This window comes from Esox lucius, chromosome 11 (assembly GCF_011004845.1).
Source record: "Esox lucius isolate fEsoLuc1 chromosome 11, fEsoLuc1.pri, whole genome shotgun sequence".
Classification (NCBI taxonomy): domain Eukaryota; kingdom Metazoa; phylum Chordata; class Actinopteri; order Esociformes; family Esocidae; genus Esox; species Esox lucius.
The window spans coordinates 54694776-54710947 of record NC_047579.1 but is presented as its reverse complement, the minus strand read 5'-3'; the positions used below and the strand labels follow the sequence as shown (position 1 = coordinate 54710947).

At 44.7% G+C, this 16172-nt stretch overlaps 1 protein-coding gene across 1 annotated transcript in view; it reads left to right on the top strand.

The window, feature by feature from the left end:
* myo15aa (myosin XVAa) overlaps nt 1-16172 on the top strand; it is a 144575-nt gene that overhangs the window by 63928 nt on the left and 64475 nt on the right. Inside the window, exons 18-31 of the mRNA XM_034295162.1 lie at nt 1045-1199; nt 3521-3566; nt 4009-4133; nt 4933-5050; nt 5997-6172; nt 9343-9427; nt 11595-11648; nt 11757-11838; nt 12455-12585; nt 13195-13290; nt 13647-13882; nt 14097-14281; nt 15158-15230; nt 15352-15445. Of these exons, the coding sequence (XP_034151053.1) occupies nt 1045-1199; nt 3521-3566; nt 4009-4133; nt 4933-5050; nt 5997-6172; nt 9343-9427; nt 11595-11648; nt 11757-11838; nt 12455-12585; nt 13195-13290; nt 13647-13882; nt 14097-14281; nt 15158-15230; nt 15352-15445 (1656 nt within the window). The remainder of the gene's footprint in view (nt 1-1044; nt 1200-3520; nt 3567-4008; nt 4134-4932; nt 5051-5996; nt 6173-9342; nt 9428-11594; nt 11649-11756; nt 11839-12454; nt 12586-13194; nt 13291-13646; nt 13883-14096; nt 14282-15157; nt 15231-15351; nt 15446-16172) is intronic.

Here is a 16172-nt window from a genome sequence, read left to right as displayed (position 1 = left end):
CGGCTCCAGACAGATTTATTATAATTTTTTTGGTCCAATATGGCTCTTTCAACATTTTGGGTTGCCGACCCCTGGGTTAGGGGTTAGGGTGTATGGGTTACAATGTAGGGGTTAGGGTGTAGGGGTTACAATGTAGGGGTTAAAGTGTAGGGGTTAGGGTGTATGGGTTACAATGTAGGGGTTAGGGTGTAGGGGTTACAATGTAGGGGTTAAAGTGTAGGGGTTAGGGTGTATGGGTTACAATGTAGGGGTTAGGGTGTAGGGGTTACAATGTAGGGGTTAAAGTGTAGGGCTTAGGGTGTATGGGTTACAATGTAGGGGTTAGGGTGTAGGGGTTAGGGTGTAGGGATTAAAGTGTAGGGGTTAAAGTGTAGGGGTTAAAGTGTAGGGGTTAGGTTTTATAGGTTAGGGTGTTGGGGTTAAGATGAAGGGGTTAGGGTGTAGAGGTTCAAGTGTAGGGGATAGTATGTAGGGGTTAGAGTGTAAGGGTTAGGGTGTAGGGGTTAGAGTGTAAGGGTTAGGGTGTAGGAGTTAAGGTGTAAGGCAAGGTGTAGGGGTTAGGGTGTAGAAGTTAGGTGTAAGGCAGGGTGTAGAGGTTCAAGTGTAGGGGATAGGATGTAGGGGTTAGAGTGTAGGGGTTAGGGTGTAGGAGTTAAGGTGTAAGGCAGGGTGTAGGGGTTAGGGTGTAGGAGTTAAGGTGTAAGGCAGGGTGTAGGGGTTAGGGTGTAGGAGTTAAGGTGTAAAGCAGGGTGTAGGGGTTATGGTGTAGGAGTTAAGGTGTAAGGCAGGGTGTAGGGTGTAGGAGTTAAGGTGTAAGGCAGGGTGTAGGGGTTAGGGTGTAGGAGTTAAGGTGTAAGGCAGGGTGTAGAGGTTAGGGTGTAGGAGTTAAGGTGTAAGGCAGGGTGTAGGGGTTAGGGTGTAGGAGTTAAGGTGTAAGGCAGGGTGTAGGGGTTAGGGTGTAGGAGTTAAGGTGTAAGGCAGGGTGTAGGGATTAGTGTCTAAGGGCTGCAGGCCAAATATAGTGTTTGTGTGTGGGTTCTCCAGATGGTGGCCAACCTCTTCCTGGTTCACACGGAGGTCGTAGGTCAACACAAAGGACATTTGAGGAAGAGCAACACAGGGACCCGACGACACCAGCCACCGACTGTCTCCACCAAGTTCACCCTCTCACTACTGGAACTGGTGGACAAGATGGAGAGGTAGTGGAGGGGTGGAGGATGAGTTGGAGGAGTTGGAGAGTCAGAGGAGGGGAAGGAAAATTAGGTGGTGGAAAGGATAGAAAGTTAGAGGAGGGGGAGAAAGAGGTTGGGAAGTAGAGGAATGTTCCCTCTACACTGTGTGAGTGTAGGACAACCCATCAAATAACATCATCCACTATGTACCATAGACCTACAAAATTACATCAACCACTATGTACCATAGACCTACAATATTACTACATCAACCACTATGTACCATGGACCTACGATCTTACAACATCAACCACTATGTACCATAGACCTACGATATTACTACATCAACTACTAGGGACCATAGACCTACGATCTTACAACATCAATCAACCACTATGTACCATAGACCTACGATATTACAACATCAACCACTATGTACCATAAACCTACGATATTACAACATCAATCAACCACTATGTACCATAGACCTACGATATTACAACATCAACCACTATGTACCATAGACCTACGATCTTACAACATCAACCACTATGTACCATAGACCTACGATCTTACAACATCAACCACTATGTACCATAGACCTACGATCTTACAACATCAACCACTATGTACCATAGACCTACGATATTACAACATCAACCACTATGTACCATAGACCTACGATCTTACAACATCAACCACTATGTACCATAGACCTACGATCTTACAACATCAACCACTATGTACCATAGACCTACGATATTACAACATCAATCAACCACTATGTACCATAAACCTACGATATTACAACATCAACCACTATGTACCATAGACCTACGATATTACAACATCAATCAACCACTATATACCACAGAACTACGATATTACAACATCAACCACTATGTACCATAAACCTACGATATTACAACATCAATCAACCACTATGTACCATAGACCTACGATATTACAACATCAACCACTATGTACCATAGACCTACGATCTTACAACATCAACCACTATGTACCATAGACCTACGATCTTACAACATCAACCACTATGTACCATAGACCTACGATATTACAACATCAATCAACCACTATGTACCATAGACCTACGATATTACAACATCAACCACTATGTACCATAGACCTACGATCTTACAACATCAACCACTATGTACCATAGACCTACGATCTTACAACATCAACCACTATGTACCATAGACCTACGATATTACAACATCAATCAACCACTATGTACCATAAACCTACGATATTACAACATCAACCACTATGTACCATAGACCTACGATATTACAACATCAATCAACCACTATATACCACAGAACTACGATATTACAACATCAACCACTATGTACCATAAACCTACGATATTACAACATCAATCAACCACTATGTACCATAGACCTACGATATTACAACATCAACCACTATGTACCATAGACCTACGATCTTACAACATCAACCACTATGTACCATAGACCTACGATCTTACAACATCAACCACTATGTACCATAGACCTACGATATTACAACATCAATCAACCACTATGTACCATAGACCTACGATATTACAACATCAACCACTATGTACCATAGACCTACGATCTTACAACATCAACCACTATGTACCATAGACCTACGATCTTACAACATCAACCACTATGTACCATAGACCTACGATATTACAACATCAATCAACCACTATATACCACAGAACTACGATATTACAACATCAACCACTATGTACCATAAACCTACGATATTACAACATCAATCAACCACTATGTACCATAGACCTACGATATTACAACATCAACCACTATGTACCATAGACCTACGATCTTACAACATCAACCACTATGTACCATAGACCTACGATCTTACAACATCAACCACTATGTACCATAGACCTACGATATTACAACATCAACCACTATGTACCATAGACCTATGATCTTACAACATCAACCACTATGTACCATAGACCTACGATCTTACAACATCAACCACTATGTACCATAGACCTACGATATTACAACATCAATCAACCACTATGTACCATAAACCTACGATATTACAACATCAACCACTATGTACCATAGACCTACGATATTACAACATCAATCAACCACTATATACCACAGACCTACGATCTTACAACATCAACCATTATGTACCATAGACCTACGATCTTACAACATCAACCACTATGTACCATAGACCTACAATTCGAGCGAATGAAGGAGGAAGTGGAGTATAGATACAAGTAGAGATAAAAGCAGAGGTACAGCCATTGTAACCCAGTCTTTTCCTCCTCCTGACAGGTCCAACCCATTCTTTGTCCGCTGCATTAAACCAAACAGTCAGAAGGTAGGTGCCCACATCGCACAGTGGCTGCAGTCATGTGATAATTTCACATTTCTTTGTAGTGTTATGATGGCTGTGTAATTGTTGCGTGTCTTTGTAGTGTTATGATGACTGTGTAATTGTTGTGGGTCTTTGTAGTGTTATGATGGCTGTGTAATTGTTGTGGGTCTTTGTAGTGTTATGATGGCTGTGTAATTGTTGTGGGTCTTTGTAGTGTTATGATGGCTGTGTAATTGTTGCGTGTCTTTGTAGTGTTATGATGACTGTGTAATTGTTGTGGGTCTTTGTAGTGTTATGATGGCTGTGTAATTGTTGTGGGTCTTTGTAGTGTTATGATGGCTGTGTAATTGTTGTGGGTCTTTGTAGTGTTATGATGGCTGTGTAATTGTTGTGTCTTGTGTTTGTTGGGTCATATGATGGCTGTGTAATAGCTGTTTGTTTGTAGGAGCCAGGTTTGTTTGATTTAGAGCTGGTGGGCAGTCAGCTGAGATATTCTGGGATCCTGGAGACAGTCAGAATTAGGAGGGAGGGATATCCTGTCAGACTGACTTTCCACGTCTTCCTGTTCAGGTAATACACACACATACACATACAACAAATATACCTACACACACCAACATCTACACAAACACAGACATACACAAGCACCTACACACACCAACATCTACACAAACACAGACATACACAAGCACCTACACACACCAACATCTACACAAACACAGACATACACAAGCACCTACACACACCAACATCTACACAAACACAGACATACACAAGCACCTACACACACCAACATCTACACAAACAGACATACACAAGCACCTACACACACCAACATCTACACAAACAGACATACACAAGCACCTACACACACCAACATCTACACAAACAGACATACACAAGCACCTACACACACCAACATCTACACAAACACAGACATACACAAGCACCTACACATACCAACATCTACACAAACACAGACATACACAAGCACCTACACACACCAACATCTACACAAACAGACATACACAATGATCCTCTGGAGCTCCAATAACACCACCCTCTGTCCATGTCAGTATCAGGGTATGCTGGTGGTTCTGACCTCTGTGTGTGTGTCCCTGTGTGTGTGTGTCTCTGTGTGTGTGTCCCTGTGTTGTTTGTGTGTCTGTGTGTGTGTGTTTGTATGTCTCTGTGTGTCCCTGTGTGTGTATACCTGTGTGTGTGTCTCTGTGTGTGTCTCTGTGTTTGTGTCTCTGTGTGTGTGTGTGTGTGTGTGTGTTGTTTGTGTGTCGGTGTGTGTGTGTATGTCTCTGTGTGTGTGTCTCTGTGTGGGTGTGTGTGTGTGTCTCTGTGTGTGTGTGTGTGTCAGGTATAAGTCTCTGATAGGGTTGAAGCAGCCTCCAGCTCCTGATGGGAACAACTGTGTCATCATGCTCAGTAAACTGGTTCCTCTCCGACATGGAGCATACCAAATAGGAGTTACCAAGGTAACCAGCTAAACGTGCCCCTTTACCCATGTTCTGACCTGGAGCATACAATACAATTAGGAGTTATCAAGGCAACCACGTGTGTTCCTGATTATGTATGTGTGTCTGTATCGTTTGTGTTTGTGGCTGTCCCTGAAGGAGTGTGTGTGTGTGTGTTGTGTGTGTAGCTGTTCCTGAAGGAGGATGTGTGTATGTGTCTAGCTCTTCCTGATGGAGAATGTGTGTGTGTGTGTTGTGTGTGTAGCTGTTCCTGAAGGAGGATGTGTGTGTGTTGTGTGTGTAGCTGTTCCTGAAGGAGGATGTGTGTGTGTTGTGTGTGTAGCTGTTCCTGAAGGAGGATGTGTGTGTGTTGTGTGTGTAGCTGTTCCTGAAGGAGGATGTGTGTGTGTTGTGTGTGTAGCTGTTCCTGAAGGAGGATGTGTGTGTGTTGTGTGTGTAGCTGTTCCTGAAGGAGGATGTGTGTGTGTTGTGTGTGTAGCTGTTCCTGAAGGAGGATGTGTGTGTGTTGTGTGTGTAGCTGTTCCTGAAGGAGGATGTGTGTGTGTTGTGTGTGTAGCTGTTCCTGAAGGAGGATGTGTGTGTGTTGTGTGTGTAGCTGTTCCTGAAGGAGGATGTGTGTGTGTTGTGTGTGTAGCTGTTCCTGAAGGAGGATGTGTGTGTGTTGTGTGTGTAGCTGTTCCTGAAGGAGGATGTGTGTGTGTTGTGTGTGTAGCTGTTCCTGAAGGAGGATGTGTGTGTGTTGTGTGTGTAGCTGTTCCTGAAGGAGGATGTGTGTGTGTTGTGTGTGTAGCTGTTCCTGAAGGAGGATGTGTGTGTGTTGTGTGTGTAGCTGTTCCTGAAGGAGGATGTGTGTGTGTTGTGTGTGTAGCTGTTCCTGAAGGAGGATGTGTGTGTGTTGTGTGTGTAGCTGTTCCTGAAGGAGGATGTGTGTGTGTTGTGTGTGTAGCTGTTCCTGAAGGAGGATGTGTACCAGTTGTTGGAATCAAAGAGGGAGCGTGTTCGTCAGATGGCGGCACTCACCCTGCAGAGGTACACACGCATGTTCCTGGTCAGGAAACGTTACATGGAGTTCAGAGCCAAGTTCATCAGACTGCAGGCATACAGCAGGGGCTTCCTCACTAGGTACTGGCCTCTAACCTCTCATTTTAAACTCCTAACCTTTAGCACAATCTTTAACACCTAACCTCTGTCTAATCTCTATCTGCTGTTCTCGATCTGCTGTCCTCAATCTGCTTTGGGACATTTTTAGGTATGCTGGTAATAGTCTAGGTATGCTGGATGAGTACACTGATGTTGTGTACTAATGGTTCTAATAGTCTGGATGAGTACATGGAGGCTGTGTACTAATGGTTCTAATAGTCTGGATGAGTACATGGAGGCTGTGTACTAATGGTTCTAATAGTCTGGATGAGTACATGGAGGCTGTGTACTAATGGTTCTAATAGTCTGGATGAGTACATGGAGGCTGTGTACTAATGGTTCTAATAGTCTGGTTGAGTACACTGATGCTGTGTACTAAGGGTTCTAATGGTCTGGATGAGTACACTGATACTGTGACATCATACATCAGCTTCTGTGAGGACAGCGTCATACCATCATGGACCAGTGTGAGTTACGACAATGACAAACCCTGGTTCACAGCTAAAGGCTACATTTGGAAAAGGAGGTGGTGTTCAGGAGTGGGGACAGAGACGGGTTCAGAGAAGCTAAATACAGATTTGGTAAGGCAGTGAAGGAAGTCAAGTGCCTGTATGGGGAGAAATTACAACAGATATCAGCCAATGACTCTGCTTGTTTGGAGAGGCCTCCAACAGATTACCAACTACAAGCCTAAATCCCCCCACTCCATTAATGTCCTGCAAGTTGCCAAAGACCTGAATGAGTTCTACTGCAGATATGAAAGACAAAAGGGCAGCCCTGATAACATACCTTCTAACATACCTGTGTGTCCAGCCATCAACAACAGCACCCACCATTGGTGCCCATTTACATTCACCCATCCCAATCATCCCCACCTCTGTCACTACAATGGAACCTTCAATCCTGGAGGGGGCGTTAACAGACTATTCAAGAGACAGAAACCCTGCAAAGCAGAAGGGCCTGACAGTGTCTCCCCATCTACCTGTTTATTACAGTATCTGCACCTGTTTATTACAGTATTTGGGCCTGTTTATTACACTATCTGCACCTGTTTATTACAGTATCTGCGCCTTTTTATTACAGTATCTGCACCTGTTTAAAACAGTATCTGCGCCTGTTTATTACAGTACATGCGCCTGTTTATTACAGTATCTGCGCATGTTTATTACAGTATCTGCGCCTCTTTCTGGCTTCTCACTGGCTACTTGCATTGCAACCTCACTGGAGACATGCTGCATCTCGGCATGCTTCAAATCCTCCACCATCATCCCATTCCCCAAGAAGTCAAGGATCACAGGACTTAACGACTACAGACCCGTCGCCCTGACCTCTGTGGTTATGAAGTCATCTGAGGGCATTGTGCCGTCCCACCTCAAGACCATCACAACCCTCTACTAGACCCACTGCAGTTTGTCTACCGAGCCAACAGGTCTGTGGATGACATGGTCAACATGGCTCTTCACTTCATCCTCCAGCATCTGGACTCCCCTGGAACCTACGCCAGAATCCTGTTTGTGGACTTCAGTACCTCATTCAACACCTAAGATAAGCTATCCCAACTAAGTGCCCGAGTCCACATGCAGGTGGATCACAGCCTTCCTGTCCAACAGGAGGCAAGATGTTTGGGGCTGCATAGCCGCAGACCAGTCAGGGTACCCATGCTCACCCCTGTCCACTGCCAAAAGCACCTGCAATGGACACGTGATCATCCGAACTGGACCATGGCGCAACGGAAGAAGGTGGCCTGGTCTGATGAATCATGTTTTCTTTTACATCACGTGCATGGCTGGGTACGTGTGTCACTTACCTGGAGAACACATGGCACCAGGATGCACTATGGGAAGAAGGCAAGTCGATGGAGGCAGTGTGATGCTTTGAGCAATGTTCTGCTGGGAAACCTTGGGTCCTGCCATCCATGTGGATGTTGCTTTGCCGGCAGGCAATGCACACGCAACAAATTGCAATGCACTGTGTGTTCTGACACCTTTCCATCAGTACCATTGAGATACAGTAACTTGTCTGTTGGATTGGACCACCCGGGCCAGCCTTCGCTCCCCACATGCATCAGTGAGCCGTGGCTGCCCATGACCCTGTTGCTGGTTCCCCGCTTTTCCTTCCTTGAACCACTTTTGATAGGTACTGACCACTGCCGACCGGGAACACCCCACAAGGGCTGCAGTTTTGGAGATGTTCTGACCCAGTCGCCTAGCCATCACAATTTGTCGCTTGTCAAAGTCGCTCAGATCCTTAGGTTTGCCCATTATGACCTCTTCACCTGTCAGAGGTATTAATGTTATGGCTGATCAGTTTATATTACAAGTGGAATGTATAGATGCAGATCCAGTACAAATGGCAACACTAAATGTGCAATTAAAGCAAATAGAGGAGGGCAGAAAAAGTATCAGGTATAGTGAATGTTACAAGTGGGATAATAGTTGTAAGAGTACAAATGTCAATCTAGATGTGCAAAGAGGCTCATTGAATGTGGAGGTGTGCAACTGAAATGCATGGATAGCAGCAGTGAGGTCCCTAAGGTAGATATGCACCTGTAACTACTGAAAAGGCAGAGTGTCAGTAGTACAAAGGGAATAGTGCAACAAGGTCCATGAGAGGCGGGGGGTGTGAGATTATTGATGGGTCACACAATTCAGCAGGGTCACAGTGGATGGAAAGAAACTGTATATAATGGGATGAGTGGTGAGTGTTTAATGTACAGTTGATGTTTGTGTTAACAGTATATCCAGGTGGTCAGGCTGTATGCCCATTAAAGAGGCATCTTCTCAACCAAAGTCTAGTTAATCTTCCCTCTCCCACCCTCACTCCTCTCACTCCCTCACCCCTCTCCCTCACCCCTCTCCCTCCCTCGCTCCTCTCCCTCCCTCGCTCCTCTCCCTCCCTCGCTCCTCTCCCTCCCTCGCTCCTATCTCTCCCTCGCTCCTCACTCTCCCTCGCTCCTCTCCCTCCCTCGCTCCTCTCTCTCCCTCGCTCCTCTCCCTCCCTCGCTCCTCTCTCTCCCTAGCTCCTCTCCTTTCCTCGCTCCTCTCCCTCCCTCGCTCCTCTCTCTCCCTCGCTCCTCTCTCTCCCTCGCTCCTCTCTCTCCCTCGCTCCTCTCCCTCATTGTCCATTTCTCACTTTACTCTTTTCTTCTCCAGGAAGCGATTTGTGAAGATGAGAGAAAGTCTGGTCAGGTTTCGTTCTGTTGTCCGTATGTACATCAACCGCAAGAGATATGTCAAGGTACCATAAACACTTCAATACACACTGAAACACACAATACACACTGAAACACACAATACACACTGAAACACACAATACACACTGAAACACACAATACACACTGAAACACACAATACACACCACAACAAACATAGCTTAATTGGAAAAATGGATATGATTTGTATCTAGTCAACTGCTACCGATGCTGATGGGATTGTTTTATCTGAGTAATAGCTCAGTAAATCAGTTTTAGATAAGGACATATGCATAAATGGTTAGAATGTATATAGGACTGATTGACCAAAGAGTGGAGAGGGTGTAGTAATATATACAAAATGTAGGTACCATGTAAATGTCTTACTCTCCAAATTGGTTAGTAAATTTTTTTTAATGATAAATCTCTTCATGTTTCTGTGGTGGGTTGTTCCAGGCCTCCCTCTGCCTCCAGTGATGCTCTGCCCTCTAATTAGCCTCATATCTTCAATGAATTATAAGGAAAGTGTCCTTATTGGGGATTGTAATTAGAACTGGTTACAGCCAGCGTCTGATGATTTTAAAGCACACCGTGATTCTTTAACCTTTTTTCAAGTGGTCAATAGTCCTTGTAGACCCAAACTGAAATATCCTGAAAAATCTTCACTAATATATTTAATTCTTACAAATGGTCCACATAAATACTCCTCTGGTTCTGTCTTTGCCAATGATATCAGCGACCATTGTGTAGTTATAATGAAGGGCAATATGAAGCAGTTTGTGGAACATGTTTTTTGCATGATTTTTCTCAGTTTGATTGGGAGATTTACTTCATTTCTGGGTGTAGAAAGTGCTTAAAAAATGCTATGATGTTTAATGGGAAATATTAATAGACATTCCCCCTTAGAAAATACAGGGTTAAAGGTCATGACAATGCTTCGACTGAGCTGTCATGTCTTCTTCACCAATGTGACCTTGAGTCAGACTGGCTGTCTTTTAGGCAACTTAATGAATGAATGCACTGTTTCTATTAGAAATGCCAAGCATTGACCTTTTTAAATGAAACTGCAAACAATCTAAATGTGTCCTGAACCACTCAGCACAGGAAGTGTTGTGGTCCCAGATGCAGAGTGACAGGCAGAAGTGTTGTGGTCCCAGATGCAGAGTGACAGGCAGAAGTGTTGTGGTCCCAGATGCAGAGTGACAGGCAGAAGTGTTGTGGTCCCAGATGCAGAGTGACAGGCAGAAGTGTTGTGGTCCCAGATGCAGAGTGACAGGCAGAAGTGTTGTGGTCCCAGATGCAGAGTGACAGGCAGAAGTGTTGTGGTCCCAGATGCAGAGTGACAGGCAGAAGTGTTGTGGTCCCAGATTAAATTTGGGATTGAGGCAACAAAAGATTGGAAAAGTTGTGTAATGATAAAAACCTAAACCTCGCGGAACATCACACAACTAATTAGGTCAATTGGTAACAGGTCAGTAACATGATAGGGTATTAACATATAATTTCAGATATTAAACAGATGGAATGGCCCATACAGGTTTTGGAGCAACATATGCTGCCACCCAGACGTCTTTTTCAGGGAAGGCCTTGCTTATTTCAGTAAGACAATGCTGAACCACATTCTTCACGTATTACAACAGCATGGCTCTGTACTAAAATAGTCTGTTTGCTAAATAGCCCTGCCTGCAGTCCAGACATGTCCCCTATTGAAAACATTTGGCGCATTCTGAAACAAAAAACATGACAAATGAGACCCGAAGCTGTTGAGCAGCTGAAATCCAATATCAGCCAAGAATGGGAAAACATCTCACTTTCAAAACTACAGCAATTGGTCCCCTCAGTTCCCAAACGCTTAAAGAGTGTTTTTAAAAGAAGAGGTGATGCAATACAAGTGGTAAACATGCCCCTGTCCCAACATTTTTAAACATGTTGCTGGAATCAAATTCCAAATGGGCATGTATTTTTCACAAAACAATAAGATTGTATTCTAATAGTATCACAGCCTCAGTCCATGTCTTATGTCCACCCTGCCCCCTGGTACCATCAATGTCTGGTAATAATGGAATTCACAGGTATGTGGTGCATCATACCCTAATACAACATAAACACAACATAACAACAACATGCCATACACAGACGACATAAACACAGTTTATAATATAATACACTACGATACACAACATTAACCACATGACCTGTTCTGTTCTGGTCTAGATGAAGCTAGAGGCTCGGAGGAAAGCAGAAGAGGAGAGAAGGAGGAGAGAAATGGTGAGGAGAGCCGATGAGGTGGAGAGCAGGAACATCTGAGAAAAAGAAGAAGGGGAGAGAAAAGGTCAGGAGATTTATTTGTTTCTCCCTCCCTCTCTCTCTCTGTAGGAGTTGACTAGGAGGGAGGTGGTTAACGTCACACACCTGGTGATCCCTGCAGAGCTGGGCGCTTTACTTCAAGCTGCAGCAGGTTGGTGTGTGTGTGTGTGTGTGTGGCGCTCTCTGTTAAACTCCATCTCCTCACCTGTCTGGTCCATCCACTCATCTGTCTGGTCCATCCCCTCTCCTGTCTGGTCCATCTCCTCATCTGTCTGGTCCATATGCTCACCTGTCTGGTCCATATGCTCACCTGTCTGATCCATCCCCTCTCCTGTCTGGTCCATCTCCTCATCTGTCTGGTGCATCTACTCACCTGTCTGGTCCATCTCCTCATCTGTCTGGTCCATATGCTCACCTGTCTGGTCCATCTGCTCACCTGTCTGATCCATCCCCTCTCCTGTCTGGTCCATCTCCTCATCTGTCTGGTGCATCTACTCACCTGTCTGGTCCATCTCCTCACCTGTCTGATCCATCTCCTCATCTTTCTGGTCCATCTCCTCATCTGTCTGGTCCATCCCCTCTCCTGTCTGGTCCATCTCCTCATCTGTCTGGTCCATCTGCTCACCTGTCTGGTCCATCTCCTCATTTTTCTGGTCCATCTCCTCATCTGTCTGGTCCATCTCCTCATCTGTCTGGTCCATCTCCTCATCTGTCTGGTCCATCTCCTCACCTGTCTGGTCCATCTGCTCACCTGTCTGTGTGTCTAGGTGGTAGGGTGCTCCATTCAGACAGTCTAGCTCTGGTCCAGGCACCACTCCTCCAGGAGGAGAACCAGTTGACTCTGCCGCTGGACATCAACAACTATCCCTTCAGCCGCTATGCACAGCTCTACTTCAGGGTAACACACACCCATCCACGATCCCACAAGCACACACATGCCCACACACATTAGTGATTACAGGACTAATGTTTTTAGGGCAATCCTACTTTTCCATATCTCTTACCATAAACATACCCCTAATGTTAACACTCAACCTAACCAAGGTTTATCTTACCATAAACATACCCCTAATGTTAACACTCAACCTAACCAAGGTTTATCTTACTATAAACATAACCCTAATGTTAACACTCAACCTAACCAATGTTTATCTTACTATAAACATAACCCTAATGTTAACACTCAACCTAACCAAGGTTTATCTTAGCATAAACATAACCCTAACGTTAACACTCAACCTAACTAAATGTATCTTACCCTAAACATAACCCCAAAGTTAACATTCAACCTAACCAAGGTTTATCTTACCCAAAATATAACCCTAACATTAACCCTAAACCTAACCCATAAACCCAAATGATGTTAATGCCAGGACAACATTCCTGACATTTTACCATGTTTTATGTTTTCATGTTTTTAGGGGGACTTTTGTTCTTTAAAAGGTAGGGAAACTGTACACACACACATAATCATTTCCTATAGTGTCTAACACCTTTCTGTTTGTAGGAGCCTAAGTTTGGGATGCTCACAGTTCCCTTGAAGACATCCTTGACACGTACAGACGATGACCTCTGTCTGGAAGCTCTGGAACTGTTCATCATGGTGACTTCCTGTTCCTGTCTTCAGGGATACATCTTCCTGTGGGTTCTAGGTCTCTAGGGATACATATCCCTGTGGGTTCTAATGGTTCTAGATCTCTAGGGATACATCTCGATGTGGGTTCTAATGGGTTCTAGATCTCAATTGCAATGAGTTGGGTTCTTGGTGTTTTAGAGTTAGGGTTCTGTGTATGTGTATGTGTTCTTTATGTTATGGACTCCAGGTATTCAGGTTGAACCAAGCTACTGGATCATATGTCTGTGTTCTAGGTGTTTTAGAGTAGTGGTTCTATATTATAGTACTGGTTCTGAGTTCTATTTGCACTCTACATGTTTTAGAGTAAGGGTTCTGTGTTGTAGATCCTGAGGTTCATGGGTGACCCCCATCTGAACGGGGCTCAGGAGAACCTGTTCGGGAACTACATCATTCATAGAGGACTGGCCAATCCGGACCTGCGAGATGAGATCTTGTCCCAACTGACAAACCAGGTTTGGCGGAACCCTAACCATTACAATGCAGAAAGGGGTTGGCTGCTCTTGCTAGGGTGTGTCTGCTGTTTCTCCCCGTCCATCAAGCTACATAAACACCTGCTCAAGTAAGAACACACACACACACACACACGTGTAACTACATAAATGTATTCCCCTTTATCTGGTTGTTGCTAATATTTATGACTATCCCTAACACCAATTTTAATGTATTCTCTAAAAACCCTGTTTCAAAATAGGGTCACCATTGATATGATAAAGCATGTTCACACTCTCACACGTAAACACAGTGTTTTTCCCTGTTTTCTTGTCCCCTCCCAGGTTTGTCTCTGACCACGCCCCTCCTGGTTGCCAAGCCCTGCTGCAGCACAGGCTGATCCAAGCCAATCAGAAGTCCAGGGTAGTATCAGGCCCTGAGGCAGCACGCACCTATCCGCTGGCTCTGCTGGAGTGGACGGCCAATAGAAAGAGAGCTAACATGGTGCTGCAGGTGACCTGCTTCGATGGTGAGTGAGATTGTGTCATCACAAATACGGACAGTAATGTCTACAGAGCAGTATGGCATGAGGTCAAGCTCTAGAATATACCCCTTGTGGATTGGTTATGTTATGTAAACAATGCTTTGAATATTTGTTTTGAATATTTCAGCAGTGCTGGTATCAACCGCCTATATTCAATTGGGACTGTGTTTATGCTTGCCTCATGAATTAACACAGACTATCGAATCCTGAGCCTTATGAAGCCTCCAGCAGCAAATAGTAATGCATTTTTACCCTGACTACATTGTACTGTAATTCAGATTATGAAGTGTCCTGTTGTTCACCTTTAAGATGAATTGATTATGAAGTGTCCTGTTGTTCACCTTTAAGATGAATTGATTATGAAGTGTCCTGTTGTTCACCATTAAGATGAATTGATTATGAAGTGTCCTGTTGTTCACCTTTAAGATGAATTGATTATGAAGTGTCTGTCACGGCTTCGGGGTTTGAGAGGAGCAAGGAGGAACCGGAGAAGGCGTGATGGAATGATAGTTTAATGTTTCCCAGCGAGAGAAATCAGTAAATGTATACACAAAGCGTTGAACAGCTCTTCCATAAAGTAGAGACAATTACACACAAAGACAGGGGGAGCAGAGGGAACATATATACCGGGGGAAACAGCGATGATGAGGAACAGGTGCACAAACGAGACACAGGTGAAATGTATGATGAGACGGTGGTGTCAGAAAGCAGGTGACGTCGACCGCTGGGGCCCGCCCGCTGCAGGGGGAGGTGAACCAGCAGAGGTCGCAGTCGTCACAGTGTCCTGTTGTTCACCTGCATTTCTCCCCATCTCTCTCTCTCCTTCTCTCTCTCTCTCTCTCCCTCTCTCTCCTTCTCCAGGAACATCCTTCCTGTGTCCTGTCCACTCTTGGACCAGTGGAGAAGATCTGTCCGGAAACGTCCTACGCCACAGGTATCCAACCAGAAATGCATAAAAAAACAAGAACTAAAATTACAACAACAAAGACTTTTAAATAGAAAATCAGACTGACTTGTAACATGTTACATATTCTACCTCATGTGTGTTGCTGTAGGGGTATGCGTGACTCATGGAGAGGCTGGTCTGTGTTGATGAAAGAGCTTGGTCAGTGGGCAGAGCTAGCTGGTCATGATTACATCATGGATCTGGTGGGTATCACAGAAACACAAGTGTCTAACTCAGCTATACAATTGCAGACATTTAAAAAATACATTTTTCTGTGCCTCACGTCATCAATGTAGTGCTACGTCATGTGTCTGCCAGTCTGTGCCTCACGTCATCAATGTAGTGCTACGTCATGTGTCTGCCAGTCTGTGCCTCACGTCATCAATGTAGTGCTACGTCATGTGTCTGCCAGTCTGTGCCTCACGTCATCAATGTAGTGCTACGTCATGTGTCTGCCAGTCTGTGCCTCACGTCATCAATGTAGTGCTACGTCATGTGTCTGCCAGTCTGTGCCTCACGTCATCAATGTAGTGCTACGTCATGTGTCTGCCAGTCTGTGCCTCACGTCATCAATGTAGTGCTATGTCATGTGTCTGCCAGTCTGTGCCTCACGTCATCAATGTAGTGCTACGTCATGTGTCTGCCAGTCTGTGCCTCACGTCATCAATGTAGTGCTACGTCATGTGTCTGCCAGTCTGTGCCTCACGTCATCAATGTAGTGCTACGTCATGTGTCTGCCAGTCTGTGCCTCACGTCATCAATGTAGTGCTACGTCATGTGTCTGCCAGTCTGTGCCTCACGTCATCAATGTAGTGCTACGTCATGTGTCTGCCAGTCTGTGCCTCACGTCATCAATGTAGTGCTACGTCATGTGTCTGCCAGTCTGTGCCTCACGTCATCAATGTAGTGCTACGTCATGTGTCTGCCAGT